The sequence below is a fragment of the Populus euphratica genome, unplaced genomic scaffold (genome assembly GCF_000495115.2).
Source record: "Populus euphratica unplaced genomic scaffold, PopEup_1.0 scaffold5.1, whole genome shotgun sequence".
Taxonomy (NCBI): Eukaryota; Viridiplantae; Streptophyta; class Magnoliopsida; order Malpighiales; family Salicaceae; genus Populus; species Populus euphratica.
In genome coordinates, this window is record NW_011499848.1 from 2,152,498 (window position 1) to 2,170,163 (window position 17,666).

Genomic DNA, 17,666 nt, shown 5'->3' on the forward strand with positions numbered 1-17,666 from the left:
AATATTGCAGGTAGGATGAATATTAAGCCTAATAGGTCATGCAAGCATCATTCGTCATAGCCTTGTCATGATCAAGACTGGATTGATAGAGCACGTTCGACTGTTTTTCTTTGTTAATTTACGAATGAATCTTTGAACGATCATGATCAATTTTGAACATGTTGGTCATGGGCGGGATCAAGAGCTAGAGTCGTTGATTTTTAGGTAATTAAGTTAAAAAGAAAAGAAGGGAATAAATTCTTTATCCATTGGCATAATTTAATTTAGTACCTTATCGAATTGTGAATCTTTTGAATAACTCCCTATTGATTGCGAATATGGGCAAACTATGTACGAACATTTATTAAAAAAAATAGTAATCACATTTCCTTTTCTTTTCCAGAAGGAGCAAATAACATCTAACTAAAAGTCACAAAAATTGGCCAAATTGTGATAAAGTCATTACAGATTGTGTTTTTCGGAAGATAAAATGTTACAAAACATGAAAATAAATTAACTAAAGGATGACAACAACTGCAAATCCATATATAACTATATACAAGAACTTTATGGATTATCATATCCTTTATACAATATAACATTATTATATACTATTAAGTAAATTCTACAACACCTTTTTTTGATAAAAATGCCAGTATTGGTTTTATTTCTTAAAAATTAATTATTATTTCTTAAAATTTAGGCTATTTTTTACAATGAATTCTAAAATACAGATTAGTCTCATTTTTTATTATTAAACACCACATAAAACCATAACTAACATAAAATAAGTTTCTCAAATCATTCCTAAGCTATATAGTACTGTATTGTCACTTTATTTCGATATCATAACTCTAAATGACTTAAAAGCAAGCTAATAAAAAGCATAAAGCATTAAAATCTAAGAATAATTAAATTACATCAAATTTCATGAAATTATTAAATTGAATACTTAGATAATTATTTATAGGTTATTTTTTGTTATTGACTCACGTTATTTTTTAATATTTCAGGAAAATACTGATAATATTACAAAAAGAAAGGCTTGTTAAGAATAACTTATAAAACTTTTATTCATGCATGTATTTTTTATTTATATTCATGTTTTATATATAATAATTGAAAGAACTGTCTAGAATAGGATTTCGTAATAATATAATGTCAATTGAAACTTTTTAAGCTATTAATTATTATTTTAAAAAGTTATATATATTATCCTAACCATTAACTATTAATTATTTTGACTATCAAATCAAAACCCTAAAAAGACTTAGATTGAATGACATTAAAAATATTTAAATTACCTCAAAATCCATCTAGTTATTAGATTGAAGAATCCTAAGTTAATTTTATTTTTTTATCAAAGAAATTTTATTTTGATCCTTTTAAATTTTTCAAGCACGGCTTCTTTTACCGATCACTGCATCATTAATATTTGACTGAAGTTGGTGGTTTATCGGTTATATTAATTATCACACACACGCTAATGGCTATATATAGTGAAAAGGAATATGTTAATTATAAATGTAAAATGAGAGCATATAATCGGTTGTGCCAACTACTCTACCACTGACTAATCATACCGCGCGCTAACCCCTACGGATTAATTATCAAGTAACATAAATTCCTGATTTACTGGCTAATTAATTTGTATTAATGATACTACTAAATATATGACTATTATCTTCTTACTGCATACATTTATATTTAGAATGAGCCGTTACACTATTAATTAGTGATCACTGATTCCACAAATTAATTGGCCAACTATGCTTACACACTTACTGGTAATTGACATAAAGTGAACAATTACTAAGTGTTTAATTTTCCCCTTAACTGATTGATTACACGCCAAGTGTCTAAATTTCCAGTTGATTTCACTATTACCCAACCGATTAACTATTTAATCACATCTTTAAAAGACATTAATTAGTTTACTAAATGATCATTGACATTCTAAAATGGCCAAACTACTTGTGCATTGCCCGGTGAAAATTAATGCAAACCAGCTACGATTGATCATATTACTTCTTGAACTTCTATCTTATATATATATATATATATATATATATATTGAAAATCTTTTATATCAATTTCTGATTTATTAGAAAGTTGAATTTGAGAACCGAATAGTTCATAAATAACATGCTAATCCTCTAGTGATTCATAGAGATTTTAATCCTTTAGTTGGATATTTGAAATTTTAAATTCGATTTTTATTTTGAATATTAAAATTATATTTGTAAATCTTATCTAAACTTTTTAAATTCTTGTTTATTTTTAAGATTAATTAAATATCATGTCAAAACTAGGAGCTGCGTTTAAATTGAGGGCAAATCTGAATTTATCATGCTACTAATGATATGTTATTGATTCACCGAGTTGTCACGTCTGGTGATCAATAAATTAAATCGACGGCCCAATAGCCTAGATTTTTTCCAGAATATTGATGTGTGTGTGTGTGCGTGCGTGGAAGGAGAGATGATAATGTTATTAATTAATGAGAAGAAGAAAAAAGAAAGTGAAAAGAGCGCACCCAGAAATATCATGCTATCCGAATCAGACCATCATTTTTTCTTGTCTTGTCATTGGGTTCGAAACACCCCTCGTCTTAGATCTCGTGGGTGCCTCTTCTTATTTTTGTATGCGTGTTTGTGGCCTTCTTTTCTTTTCTTTTTTTATTTCAACTGTGATTTTATAAGACACCATGATTCTCCAAGAAACATTTGTATGAGAATGGTTCAACACACCCAGAAATAACACAATTGATTATACTTTGTCCTTCAGAATCAATTACGAGTACCTTTTATATCAATTTATATAAAAGAAATGAACTTTAAAAGACAACAATCAAGGCTCCATATCTTCAATTATCTATTGAGATTTGTTTTTAGTTGATGATAGCAGTAATATCGGACGAGCTTGCATGAAAACTAAAATTAAGTTTCCTGGCTTCACAACGAACTAGTGTATTTTAAAGAATTTATCACAAAAATTTCCTCTCTAGACATTTTATCAGTTGTGGTCTCTCTTTTAGATGATTTTCAAAAGCTCATTTGCTATCCCCTGGTGCTTCAAGGTTTATGACGTTGAGGAACATGAGGTGAGGTGCTGTTATAAAAAATGATTTATATTACTTTTTATTATATTTATTTAAATGAAAATTTTATAAAAAATGATTTATATTACTTTTTATTATATTTATTTAAATGAAAATTTTTTGATTTTAAAAATTATTATATTATAATTAATTTTTATTAAATAGAATGAAAAGATTTGAACTTTTAACTGTTTGATCAATAAGATTATAATATTATGTTAAAAATTATTTTATTTGAAATTAAATTATTATTAGATAAAATTTAATGATATGATTTATATTTAATATATGATGCATGTTGCCTGGTAATGTAATATTTTTCTAAACAGTGAATGTATCATGCAAGAAAAGGAAGAAAGGGCTGAGTGTCAGAGGGAGGAGGAAAGATAAAGCGTATCTTCGAGTCAGCCACCTGAGGAGCGCTGTCAATTTTCCACAATTATGATGCTGACGTTGTTGCAATTCATGTCGAGAAAGAAAGGGGAAAGAGGGGGGAGATAAACGGGGACAAAATAAAGGCATGGATTTTGAATTTCTTTGGGTGCACCTTCTCATGTTTACAAGTTGGGAGCAACAGTGTAACTGGGACAACATAATAACCTGCCGTATACCAACTATTAATCGTGGCTTCAAGGGGGTAGAGTTTTTTTTTTTATAATGCTTTTTATAAAAAAAATATATTAAAATATTTAAAAAAAACTACTTTTAATATTATCATATTAAAATAAATTAAAAATATTAAAAAAATATTAATTTAAAATAAAAATATAATAATTTTAAAAATATTTTTAAAACACAAAAATAAATAGAGATAAAAGGTTGTTGCTATTGTTATAATTTTTATATTTAAAATAATTTTTATTTAAAAAATATTAAATTAATATTTTAAGATTTTTTTGAATGATTTTAATAAATTAATATAAAAAGTAAAAAAATATTATTTAAACATATTGTTGACCGACTTTAATTATAAATGCTAGTCTACATCTAAACACCCGGATCATTTGGTTGGTTAATGGGATTTTGATATCTTCATACAATGACGAGGATGGCATGAAAAAAACCTGGGTAGCCAGAGAGCAACTGTAACTTCATAGCCTGTCCATTAATGGAGTTGTGTTTCTTTTTTTTTTAATCTAAATGGATTTCTTTCTTTGATTGACACCGGGGGTCCATGTCGATGTCGCTGCTGAAGAAGTACAATTTCTTTTCTTTTCTTTTTTGGTTTGGGAACTCCTATCTAAAGAGTTTTTATTTTTTAAAATGGTCGATGACTGATAAACTGATGTAGATGATGGTTGTTCCACCTCGTGTAAGCCTCATGTATCACATAAAATCTCTAATTAATAGTACGACAGGAAAAAAAATATTATAAAATTTTTATATGATTAGAAATAATAATAATTTATTATTATTATTATTATTATTATGAATATTTAAATTAATTTGTGTGTATTAACTAATCTTATAAATCCTAAAATTAATAACTATATAAATTTTTATGATTTTAAAATATATAAAACTTAAACATGTAATTTTTTTAAATAAATTTAATGTCTAAAAAATTGAGCTACACTTTTTGTAATTAGAAATAATAATACTTTTTAGTTCATATGAAATTAGTGGAAATTAGCTGTTCTAATTAGAAGCAACATTTGTGAAGATGCACATCATTAGGGAATTAGATTCTCACCTTACCTATCACGAGTAATTAATAAAGTTTTTATTATGTTTGGGGTACTGTCAGATATTCGGGGGGATAAAATATCGTATACACCCATATATATTTTGAGATATATACTCAATTATATTTATATTAAAGTCGAAGCTTATAACAAATTACAAGCAATTAATCAAAGATAGATGCATCAAATCTTCAAATAGAATCTGAGCGTGAAATCTCGGGGGTTTTTTTTGTTTTTTTTTTTTATCACTTGAACCAACTCTCTTTCTATAAATATGTGTTTATATACTACACAAGGTTTAATTAATAAGGAATGAAGGATGGAATAGTTCGGGAATCCTCCCAAATGACAAGTTTTATGCCTGCAGACGAGGATGCTCCCCTCTAGTTTTTTGAAAGGTAGACGTCCCCACTCCCATCCACTTTAAATTCCCGAGACTTTCAACACCTTCATGAAAACGTGATAGGAGAGAAGCCATCACATCCGGTGACTATTTGATAGTTTTCCGGCGAATCTTGGCCACTATAACTTTCAAGTGGAGGAAGCATAGAATTATTAGTGTAAGTGCCAAGGATATTTTAGAATGTGCTGTCGAGAGCATCGGTTATAGAACATCAATCATATTCCTTTCTCCATCCCATAAATAATGTGATCGTGGGCTACCAATGAACACGCTCTCAAGTCTCAACAAGACTAGCTGCACACAAAAACTTACCTCGTTACACCTTTCTTCTTTTTTTTTTTGTTCTCTCCCAGGGAAAAATAAGTGACGGGCTCGGGAGAGTTACTAAGGATGGTGAAGTTCTCTAAGCAGTTTGAGGGCCAGCTCGTGCCTGAATGGAAAGAGGCTTTTGTTGATTACTGGCAGCTCAAGAAAGACCTCAAGAAAATCCATCTCCTTAACAACAACAGCAACCACCCCATCAAGCACAGTCATCGCAACTCTTTATCCAGCAACTTCCTTTCCTCTCTCAAGAAGTTCTCTTTATTTGGTCATCAACATAAGGACCACGAAGCCATTCATGTATTCCTCTCTCTACCCGTAACACATGCATTAGTTCTCTGATGTGGATTGACAATAACTGATGTGATGAATATTGGTGTCTGACAGGTTCATAAGAAACTTGCATCTTCAGCTAGTAAAGGCGATTTGTATGAGACAGAACTGCTTGAGCAGTTCGAGGATAGTGATGCTGCCAAGGAGTTTTTCTCATGTTTGGACCTACAACTGAACAAAGTTAACCAATTTTTCAAGACTAAGGAGAAGGAGTTCTTGGATAGGGGGGATTGCTTAAGGAAACAAATGGAGATTCTGGTTGAGCTCAAATCTGCATTCAAAAAGCAGCGTGACAAAGCTGCTAATTCTTCTCAGGATTCCACTGAGGATGCCTCTATTGATTGCACCATTTCTTATGGTACAAATGACACGTTCCAACTTTGGCCTGCGATAGCTAAATTCCCAAACTCACATCATTGAATCAAAGATATAAGATGTCACATTTTCTTATCCTCATTTAAATCTGCATGTGCAGTTACCATTAGGCCTCATATCCATGGTTTTTGCTCTCATGACTCAGAACATGAAAGTTCATGCACGGCATTAATACTTTTTATGCTTAATGTTCCAAGTCGTATGTTTTTTGAAACATGGACTAAAAAAGAGTTGTAGCCGTACACCCTCAGGTATCATAATTAATCGTAGCAGATTGGGAAAATAATAATAATTAAAAATAGCATAGTTAATGGAACCAGTATTAGTATTAACGAGCAAGAGTTTATTTTCCTCTCTTCTACTTGAAATATTCTGATATCAGTAAATTAATGATCTCTATTCTGTATCTCTTCTTTCTCTTGGCTGCAGAGGAAGATTCTGTGAAAGACAGAAGAGAACAAGAGCAGATTCAAGACGACAGCACAGGTGAGCTGGAGAAAAATGAAGTCCTGGACTCCCCAAGATCAGAAGAGATGGGGGAGATGGGAAAATCAATGAGGATGAAAAGAGACGATATCAAACTGAGGACACTTTCGGGCCACGTTTTCAATTGCCAGGGGAAGAATTTAAGGATAAACATTCCTCTAACAACACCTTCTCGTACTTTCTCGGCGATCAGTTACCTAGTTTGGGGAGATTTAGTTAGTCAGTCCTCCAAGAAATGCAACCCTGAAGGGAGCAAGCTGCATATCAACAAAACAAAGTTGCATCATGCAGAGAAGATGATTAAAGGAGCTTTCATAGAGCTCTACAAAGGGTTGGGATATCTCAAAACTTACAGGTATTTAATTTGAAGGATTACTTTGTTTTGAAGAAATGGGAAAAAAAAAGCTGCTGCATTGTTGATTTTTAATTTAGAGATGGAGAAGCTTACTGGTCTGGTCTGCAATTAATGATGCGATTTCAGGAACTTGAACATGCTTGCTTTTATAAAGATTTTGAAGAAGTTTGATAAAGTAAGTAAATAGGTTACCTTTTAAACCTCTTTTAATATTTCATTTTGGCCTGCGCATATATCTAATGAGAAAGATATTGTCTTGGTTTTTTCTCCTTTCTTTTCAATAGGTAACTGGAAAACAAGTTCTTCCCATCTATCTAAAAGTTGTTGAAAGCTCCTATTTTAACAGTTCAGACAAGGTAAATCCTGAATCTCAAAAGCTATTAAAAGTAAACCATTATGCAGGTTATGTTGTAGAAAAAACTATGATAGGATGATTTTAGATGTTTTCCATTGGCTAGTTTTTAGCCTGATCATTTTCCGACAATGTCAAGTGGCCACCGATCCTGCGCCCGCACTGAAGGGTAGTCCTCGGATTTGTGAAAATTAAGCTTGGATATGCTTGTCTGTCACTTTAAATTTCATGGAGAAAATGTTTGGTACGTATGTTACATTTGCTCATTAGTCTCAGAAATGACAGGTAATGAACTTAGCAGATGAAGTTGAGGATCTATTTATCAAACATTTCGCTGAAGAAGACAGAAGAAAGGCCAGAAAATATCTTAAACCTCATCAACATACAGAATCACACTCTGTGACCTTTTTCATCGGTGAGTTTCTTCGCTGAAATGGTCTAGTATTAAAATTACAGGATAGCATTTTTTATGCTATCTTCCTTTTTTATCAAATCATTTGGGTGGAGAGCTTCTTTATTAACCACTTTGTGGAAAAAATACAGGCTTAAAAGAAACATAAATATGGACCCATCAGGCCACTAGGATTTCAAACGAGGGGCAGTGCCTGGTTCACTTTATTTGGGTGGATGATAAAGCATAGGTCCCATATCATACCATTATCATCTTCGATACAAACTTGATCCGTACAAGTATTGAACATTAGGATTTAGGAATACTATTAGCTCCTAAAAAGACACCACAATGTTTTCCAGTTAAGCATTCAAAAGCTATGGAGTATGTTGCAATATTGACACTTGTGAATGAGTGGAGTACCTGTGCTCAACTTGTATATCAGGCATTAAGATTCCCTTAAACCTCTATTGAATGATTAAATATCCTTCTTTGATCTGAAGAACAAAAAATTATGATCCTTGCATCGCACAATTTATCAGATACTGGTTTCCTGTGCTTACAAGCATAATGTTAAACTAGTTTGCACTCCTTCCAGCATACCCTTGAATGCGAAATTGACTGAATTTAATCAATCTCATTCACATATTACCACGTAGTCCTTTACTGATAATTATTGCACTCCATGTTCAATGAATTATAGATGGATGAATATTGACTTGATATGCGTGAAAATATTCAGGACTGTTCACTGGGTGCTTCATAGCGCTCTTCGTTGGTTATGTCATAATGGCTCACATCACGGGGATGTACAGACGGCAGCCAGATACTGTGTACATGGAAACTGTCTATCCTGTGCTTAGGCAAGTTGCCCCCACATCTACCCTTGTATTAAGATCACATTTGAAATTCTTTTAAAGAAAGGCAGCTTACAGAAAAAAGGGACTTAATTTGTTATTTGCAGCATGTTCACCCTGATGTTCCTGCACTTCTTTCTGTATGGTTGCAACATTTTCATGTGGAGGAAAGCCAGGATAAACTATAGCTTCATCTTTGAGCTGGGCCCTACAAAGGAGCTGAAGTACAGAGATATATTCTTGATTTGCACCACATCGATGACTGCAGTAGTGGGAGTCATGTTTATTCATTTATCACTTCATACTAAAGGACACTCGTTTTCCCAAGTTCAAGTCATCCCAGGCCTTCTGTTATTGGTAAATTGTTGATTAAAAATCTGACAAGACTTAAATACACTTCAAGTAACTTCTTTTGTTCGGAGCCGAATTCTTGATAAAATTTGTCACTACTTTATGCGCAGAGCTTCATGTTATTGTTTGTGTGCCCCTTCAAGATATGCTACCGCTCAAGTCGTTTTCGCTTCCTTTGTGTGCTAAGGAACATCGTTCTATCACCTCTCTATAAGGTAAAAAATAAAATAAAATCTGTTCATGTTTCAAACATGTGGTTTCGTAGGCTTAGCCTTCAGTGTGAGTTTCTTTTGTGCTGAAAGAAATTTTAACCAAATCATCTATTTAACTGCTTGTAATTATTGTCTCCGCAGGTTGTCATGCTGGACTTCTTTATGGCCGATCAACTTTGCAGTCAGGTTGGTTTAAGTGCCAAATAAAGGCTTCTGGTTGCAAAACAGTATTAAACCTCAATAGTTCAGTAGAAGTCAGAAAATTTACAGCTTGACTGACGTTATTTGTTATTGAACAGGTACCAATGCTTAGGAACCTTGAGTATGTAGCATGCTATTATTTAACTGGAAGCTACAAAAATCAGGACTATGGCTACTGCATGAGAGCCAAGCATTTCCGCGATCTTGCTTATGCAGTGTCGTTCCTACCCTATTACTGGAGAGCAATGCAGGTATGGTATTAAGCTTTCCAGCCCCTTGATTAAGTACCAATCATTTGCATCATTCGCTTACTTGTGGTTCAATCTATCTTCTTTAAACAATTTCAGTGCATCTGATTACTAATTTATTAAACTTAACTGGGGGTGCAGTGTGCTAGGCGATGGTTTGATGAAGGACAGACAAGCCACCTTGTCAATCTAGGCAAATATGTATCGGCAATGTTGGCAGCTGGAGCCAAAGTGGCCTATGAGAAAGAAAGGAGTGTTGGATGGCTGTGCCTTGTTGTAGTTGTCTCAAGCGCTGCAACAATATACCAATTGTATTGGGACTTTGTAAAGGATTGGGGTTTGCTCCAGATCAATTCAAAGAATCCCTGGCTAAGGAATGAATTAATGCTTCGTCAAAAGTTCATTTACTACTTCTCCATGGTACATGTTATGTCTCCTTAATCGCTCTCTTTTGCAGTGGAATGATATAGTTTCGATTTGAGTGGCATACGAATTCAGTTGCCAGCAAAGCCAAGATCTCAAAACACACCAACCGATTATCCAATGCATGGATATTGGCACCAACCAACTTATTCTGATTTCTGATTAGACATCCAACTTGCCCATTTTCATTTTTAGATATAAGATGATCAAGATAAGATTTTCTTCGAAAGAGCACAATGAACATATTCTTATGATAAGTACTGAGTGGCATTTTGCAAAGAAAGTAAGATTCCTATCCCATACCAGCTAGGCTAGGAATAGGTAGACAAGTAAAGAGAACTAGATTTCTGAAATTAAGGACACATTGCAGATACAGATTCGATTTGATTTCTTTTCAAGTTGCGAGTATAAGTCATTTCTATTCCAAATTAAATTCTAAATCGAACTGTGGATGTTTCCTGCAGGGATTGAACCTTATTCTCAGGCTTGCTTGGCTACAAACAGTTCTCCATTCGAACTTTGAGCATGTTGATTACAGAGTAACTGGACTATTTTTAGCTTCCCTTGAAGTAATTAGGAGAGGGCAGTGGAATTTTTACAGGTAATAGATTGTTTGAAAATGGATGTAGTCATTTATGTTTTGTTAATATGATCATGCAAAATCAAATTGCAACATTTCATAACTTTTCATTAGGTCTCATAAGATCTAATAAAAAAAAAGAGTTTCAATGGTCCAGGTTGGAGAATGAGCATCTAAATAATGCTGGCAAGTTTAGAGCAGTTAAGACAGTGCCACTTCCTTTTCATGAAGTGGACGAGGAAGACTGATGATACTCATTCACAGCAGTTTCTTACAGAAGTCGGTTGGGATTTACGAGCATTTCTCAACTCAAATTTTTCTGATAAGAACCTTATTGTACAAGTTGTTTAGCAAGACATCAACTTGGTCATAATTGTTCCAGGGATGGTAAAAGGTTCATACTTGTATACAGATTTTTCTTCAAGGAAAAAAAATTGTGCGTAGGGCACTTGCCTTTATTTCTAGTTAACTCTTTCTTGCCAATATATTTCGCCTTTCTATCCAGGTTCTGCAAAACATAGGGCTACGTTAAGAAGTATTTAACTCCATAACTACTAAGGCAAGACCATAAGCCAGGACTATAGCAAAGCAACATTTCTTTCTTTCTTTTGGTTTTTCGAGTAACCGGCAGCTAATTCACCAAGTCATCTGCAATGCTTTCCTAAGTTTTAACACATCGGTGGATTCAAATCTTCTTCTTACTTGTGTGCTCATGAAGAAGTGATTCTGCAAAACCTTAACTAAAATAAGCCAAGTTTATTGTCAAATGTTCCACCCTTGCGCTACCTAGTCTCGGTCAATCTCAATAAGAAAACAAGCTCAAAAAAAGAGATGGGGGTGGTAAGCCCTGCTGTGTTAGCTAGCACAAGAAGATTCTGCTCTGAATGGTACCTCATATAACATGAACATCTTGAGATGCCATTGTATCTTAAAGAGTTAACATAACCTAACCCAATAATTTAAACTAAGCATAAGAATGATGAACATGTACAAATTTCAAATAAAAAAATTTCATTTAAAAGGCGAAGTTAAAGTATAATATAAGGCTATTTTTGTAATCTCATCCAATAATTTAATTTAAGCTTTTGATTTTCGATATTTTATAGCATAAGGACACCTTCATACTAGACTAGTACCATGCAGTTAGCCCAGGCATCATTTCTTCAGTGGCGTTTGCTGATCCCAAAAAAATGAACTAATAACATTACACTGAGATTAGGATCGGTGCATTCAATTTTCCAGAACAAGATGGTTAGAATGGCAGGGACTACAATTTATAGGAATTTTGGGAAGATCATTCAGACAAGGAAGCTTCGAGGCTTAAACAAGAAGTGACTGGCACTGGCATATAATCCCGAACAAATACTATATTACTCACCCATGAGTCCTCATCAAATGAAAACAAGTTCGTTCGTTCTTTCCTTCATTGTCTAAAACAAATCTTCAATTGACTTTCAAGATCAATCACAAGTTTGTGTTTCTGACATCTTTTGTTTGTTTTTACGTATTTTCAAACACCGATTTAATGGATTATGAGCAGACCATCTACCCACATATGCATGCATTCCTTTCTTCTACAACTTTGAATCACAAAAACTTTATGAAGGAAATAAACAGAGGGAGAGGCAGGCTATTATGAATGCACAAACCCGAACTCTGTTCACTCACATGCCCAAAAAAATCCTCATGGTCTTGTCTTCAGATTTCATAATTTAAACGGGATTAAAAATGTCTAATCCTTTCACTTTGTTGACTGGATAATAATAATAATAATTAAAAAAAAAGTCCCTCGTGTTGATGGGTTTTTGAATTTACTTATTTCAGATCCTGCCATGGTATGGTCCAGATGAGTGTCTCTTCTTACCCTTCTCCTTTTTGTTCTGGCACTATTTTGCTGCTGTGAGTAGTCTTCGCTACTCCTCGTTGCTGCATTCGCCGTGTGTTTTTCCTTTCGTCCTTTTATGAATCCCATGGCTTATTAAAAAACCAAACAAAAACAAAAAATCTCCTCTCATCAAAAGAAATCTGTGTCATAAACGCTATGGCCATCCATCTGTAATCTGGGTTATGGTTTCATGGACGTTGGTACGTTTTGCGATCTATGATAGGAGGGGGCTGTGGGTGTTAATGATGCGGCGGTCAAGCTCCTACGGGCAGCAGTGGGCGCATCCACATAGATGCTGCCTTTTGAGATTTGATTTCTTGGATTTTTTTTCTTGAATAGTTTTCGGTGTTCTATGGATTTCGCAACCGTTTCCCCATGGCATGTAAGGGCCAGCTAAACGACAATTTTACTATTATTACAAAACGACATGTCATACAAGAATTATCCTCTCCTTCTAACAGAAAGGGTTCGTGTATATATATATAGCCTGAAATAACTAAAATAGAGACAACATAGTATCAGAATTCAAAAAAGCAAACCACCATGGCGGCTGCTCCTGCTGCTGCCGCCCTCTCTCAATGCAGTTTCTTACCCTCCATAACTTGTATGAAACCAAATCCCAAACGCAAACCCATTAATCCCCTTCTCTTCCCCAACTCTTACCAACCCATTTCTTTCTCCACCACAAATCCCAGGTCACGCTCTCTCATGAAGTCTCTCTTTAAAGTTTCAAACTTTAGTACTAGTGAACACTAAAGATCAAGTCCTTAACTTTTAGTTGTTTTTCTTTTCCTTTCCTTTCCTTTTTTTGGGCAGGTTGAGAATCTCTCATACAGAAGCAATATTACCAAAACGGTCCCGTAGGCTATTTGTGGTTTCTGGGTTGGTGGATGGCAATTCCGAGACATACCCCGAAGTAGAATCAAATGATTTGAATGAGGTATGTGGTTTTTGGTAATGTTAGTGTTGGTTGCTTTTAGTTTTGATAGATTTGTGTTTGAAGTTAAGAGCAATATTTGGGTTTTTACTGTTGGTGAATAATTGTGGTCTTAATGATGCATTACCCGTTTTCTGTTTCCCAGTTTTCCTTGTTTTTTATTATATGTGTTTGCATGTGAAGAGGGAATCAATTTTACTAATAAGTAATTTGCATTAGTTTGATGCTTTGACCAAAAAAAAAGAGAAAACAGAAAATTCTTAGTTGTTTTATTTTCATGCATGTTCTTTTAGGAGAGTGCAACCATTGACATAAAGCTGCCAAGGAGGAGTTTGCTTGTGCAATTTACTTGTAATGAGTGTGGCGAGAGGTCCCAGAGGCTTATAAATCGTTTAGCCTATGAACGGGGACTTGTTTTTGTGCAGGTACTCATCTGTTCTTCTTGACTGCTAGAATGACAATTCTTTTGTAATATGTTTCTTACCAGTAAGTATTTAATGTTTATCATGTGGTGTACTGTACTTTTGACTTAAAAAATAACAACAAAAATAAAAGAGTATTCTGATTTTTCTTTTTTCTTGGAAAAGTATAATCTAAAACTTCTGATACAAGCCTTTTATGCTTTATCTTCAAAGTGGATGCTCCATAGAGAAATGATATGAATTAGAGTAGGAAAATAGAGGGCCTTAAAAGGAATATGAAGCACTCAAGAAAATTAAAATTCCATTGCCTTTTTGTAAGGAAATGTTGTCAATTTTATTAGTGATCAACATGTTTTCAAAAATATTTCTCAGTAGAAATTAACCTGATACCATGAGACATTATTCTTATATAATAGCATGCTGCATGAAAAGGGGCTGTTAAAGCGCTGGTTTTTCTCTGGTTGTTTTTCAACTGTCGGAATAGATTGGTGCATTCCCTGGGAGCTTATTTAGCATTTTGCATGAGGTTGTTTCCTGAATAACCATATTTATTTGTTCATGGGAATGAACATGGTTATTCATATTGGTTCATTTCTGCCTAGGGAATTGTTTCATGAATGTTATTTTCTTCTTATTCATTTTTGGGGAAGCTTGCAGAACCTTAGTTTTCCCTTAGAAAATTATAGATAGTTTTCAAGGAAGAACAGTTTCTGATACAAAACAATGCATCTGAAGTAGATTGGTTTTTTGTTTTTATATTGATGTGTTATATATGCCACCACCTGTGTCCAGAATTTTGTCCATGGATATTTTCAAATGCTCCCCATATTATGCCTCAGGTGTCCAATCTTACAGATGGTTTTTATTTTATTTTTTCCTGAAACATTATCATTATCTTTTCACTGCACTAACTCATTAATTCACCACTTACAACGGTTATCTCATTTAGGGTTGGGTTATTATGAACGCTTAAAAACACCAAGCTTCTTTTGCACATCATGCTGCTAGCAAGAGCATATGGCAAACTTGAGCTTGCTGCTACTGCTTATATGCAATGAGTAGTTGAAATTCATGCTGGATTGTTGTTTGTCTGGTTATGTAGTACAATTTGAAATATATTGCTCATGGCCAAGATATTCATTTACAGATACAAATCCATATGTAATCGAAAATAAAGACTAGCAAGATAATTTATAAGTATTTCCTGTTTGTAAAGTTTGTTGAATCTTATGTCTTAAAAAAAACATTGTCGACTGGGCATGTTAATTTGGGATGAAGTAGTGAATTTTTCTGCTTTGCCTTCTAGTTTAAATAAAAACTTCAGTGCTTATCTTACCAGCAGTTAGTGCTTCTTGTAGTGTGCAGGGTGTGAGAGGTATCACAAGTTAGCTGATAATCTTGGTCTTATAGTTGAGTATGACTTGCGGGAGGAAATCAGTGCAGAATCAAATGCAGATCAAGTTTGATAAGAAACAATGAATCAATTTTCTATTCTGTTTCTTCTTTTGAATAGTTTTGTTCATGGTTGTAAGATTCGTCTTTATTATATACTTCGAGGGACTGAAAATGTACAAAAATGTTGACAATTTCTTGGCTTGCCTTTTACATTATAATTCCTATAATATGAATTCCATACCAATCTTATTTTGTACATATAAAATAATCTCTTTTCATTATAAAAATAATTTCATGGCTTGGTAAGGTTTCTAGAAACTGTAGCCTGTAACAACCAGCAGAGAGGCAAATGTTAATACTGTCCCTGCCCACATTCTTGCCCTTCCTTCCTGGTGATACAATGTATTTCCTCCATTCTGCACGTTAGAAAAAGCAGGGTACATTCTTTAGAACAATTTGACACTCATTACAATCTTTTCTGAAATGGAAATATTAATGCATTCAGTTAATGGTTTAGAGTAAATAAATTTAATTGTTTAAAAACGTACTGGGTTTGGGGATGGTGCCGGAGCTGTGTCCTCAGATGCTGTTGTCACTGTAGGTGGGGCTGGGGGGCTGGGGGGGTTTGGTGCAGGAGCTGGTGCATGATGATGGTGCTTGTGCTTGTGTTTTCTCTTCTTCTTGTGTTTTCCAGGAGCTGGTGCTGGGGAAGGCACTAATGATGGTGAGGGGGCTGGTGGTGGAATAGCTGGTGCTGGCACAGGTGCTGGTGGTGGTGTTGCTGGTGCAGGTGCAGGTACTTCCTTAGCTGGTGATGGTGCTGGTGGTGGTGTTGCTGGAGCTGGTGACACTTGTGGTGGTGGTAAAGAAGGTGGTGGTGTAGCTGGTGGTGGTGGCAGTGCTGGTGGTGGTATTGGAGTGGCAGCTGGAGAACTTTGTGGTGGTGGAACTACTGGGGTGGTAGCTGGTGCGACTTTAGGGGATGGTGATGATATAGGAGTGGTTGCAGGTGGGGGTGTCACTGCACTTGCTGGTGATTGTGTTGGAGTGGTTGGTGTGGTTGTGGGTGGAGGTGTGGTGGTTGTAGGTGTTGATGGCGACGCAGCCGGTGTTTGGGCATCAGTAATAGCTAGTGGGAAACTCAGACAAGCCAAGATGAGAGCCCAGAGCACCGAAGCCATTTAGTTGTGATGAGAACTAACAGGAAGACGTAACATTGTTATATAGAGTTATGGAAAGGCTTTTAAATTTAGTAAATGTTTGGTGGAATGTTAAGAGGGAGAGATGTTGTCTTCATTTGAATGCTACATCCCTTCTAATGATCTGGAGTGATGTCGTATTCAGACAGCTCTGCAATCGGCTGGTCCTATCAACCAAGATTTGGGACCTAAAATTGAGAAATCTTGCTGAAGAAAAAAGATGTACTGCTTTAAGTTTTAGCTATATTGATACAGTTATTTGTGTTGATAGGATTGTCAATGGTTGTGCTGTATTTGATTTTTTGCTATGCATTTTCAACTCATTTAGAACCGAGCACGAAGAGTGAAGGCTCTGGAGTTTCTTTTTCCTTCAAGGTGGGATGTCGTAATTAAGCAATATGCGTTTGCTTTTTACTAGAACCTTGAAACTAACAGAAACTTGAATCACGAGTTTATATTTTATGATCAAAATTTCCGCAATCATCGAAATGTTGTGGCAAATATGGCAAAATGGCTGGACAAGTGATTGAGTGAAATGAGAGGGAGGCAATCCGGGCTAACCTTCCACCAACTTAGCATAGACCACGATGTCGATCCTAACACAACCTAAACATTGGTAAGCAATCCCTGTCCGATTTAAGGAAAGAAAGGTCAGGTTCCCTTTTCTGGTTTCTTTTCTTTTTCTTTTTCCTTTTCTTTTTTTGTTGGTGCTTAATATTGTAATACATGGTATTTTTAAAAAATATTTCTAACTTGAAAATATAATAAAATTATTTTTTTCAGATTTTTATTTTTAATATCATCAAAACCATCAGAAAATAAATAATTAAAATCAATTTAATATTTTTTAAAACTAAATACATCCAAGCACAATTTCAAATACAAAAACAAATTTTGCCTCCTCAGTTAAGGACAATAGCTAGTTCACGGCAACAAATGTTGCTGACAATCTCTTAAGTCTCAAGGCATTGCATATGGAGCACTCTCCTATCGAATTTGGAAAGTCGTAATTAAATGCATAATGCCCAATGCAGGAGCTGACAATTGTCATACTTGTCATACCCACAAGTTCAGGCTTGAGACCATCTGCTGCATAATGCAAAATTTCTGCAGTTACAATTACAGATAATAACTCCATAGGGTTTACACTTTACAGTGGTTTGCCACAGCTGATCT

At 34.5% G+C, this 17,666-nt stretch overlaps 3 protein-coding genes across 3 annotated transcripts; 2 read left to right on the plus strand and 1 right to left on the minus strand.

Annotated features, from left to right (window-relative positions):
- The first annotated feature begins 5,194 nt into the window (after window positions 1-5,194).
- LOC105114107 (phosphate transporter PHO1 homolog 1-like) lies at window positions 5,195-11,121 on the plus strand. The gene is made up of 14 exons (XM_011010534.1): window positions 5,195-5,788; window positions 5,876-6,179; window positions 6,626-7,037; window positions 7,164-7,212; window positions 7,322-7,393; window positions 7,675-7,804; window positions 8,523-8,643; window positions 8,745-8,994; window positions 9,099-9,203; window positions 9,342-9,386; window positions 9,500-9,652; window positions 9,791-10,069; window positions 10,537-10,673; window positions 10,810-11,121. The coding sequence occupies exons 1-14, from the start codon at window positions 5,558-5,560 to the stop codon at window positions 10,898-10,900; spliced, it is 2,379 nt and encodes a 792-aa protein (XP_011008836.1). The 5' UTR covers window positions 5,195-5,557; the 3' UTR covers window positions 10,901-11,121.
- Window positions 11,122-13,016: 1,895 nt separating this feature from the next.
- Window positions 13,017-15,547, plus strand: LOC105114124 (Zim17-type zinc finger protein). The gene is made up of 4 exons (XM_011010557.1): window positions 13,017-13,232; window positions 13,354-13,477; window positions 13,768-13,899; window positions 15,255-15,547. Exons 1-4 carry the CDS (start codon window positions 13,081-13,083, stop codon window positions 15,360-15,362), a joined length of 516 nt encoding a protein of 171 aa, XP_011008859.1. The 5' UTR covers window positions 13,017-13,080; the 3' UTR covers window positions 15,363-15,547.
- Window positions 15,419-16,863, minus strand: AGP19 (arabinogalactan protein 19). Its single transcript, XM_011010545.1, has 2 exons — window positions 15,846-16,863; window positions 15,419-15,707 (listed from the first exon to the last, which is right to left on the minus strand). Exons 1-2 carry the CDS (start codon window positions 16,470-16,472, stop codon window positions 15,603-15,605), a joined length of 732 nt encoding a protein of 243 aa, XP_011008847.1. The 5' UTR covers window positions 16,473-16,863; the 3' UTR covers window positions 15,419-15,602.
- Window positions 16,864-17,666: the final 803 nt, after the last annotated feature.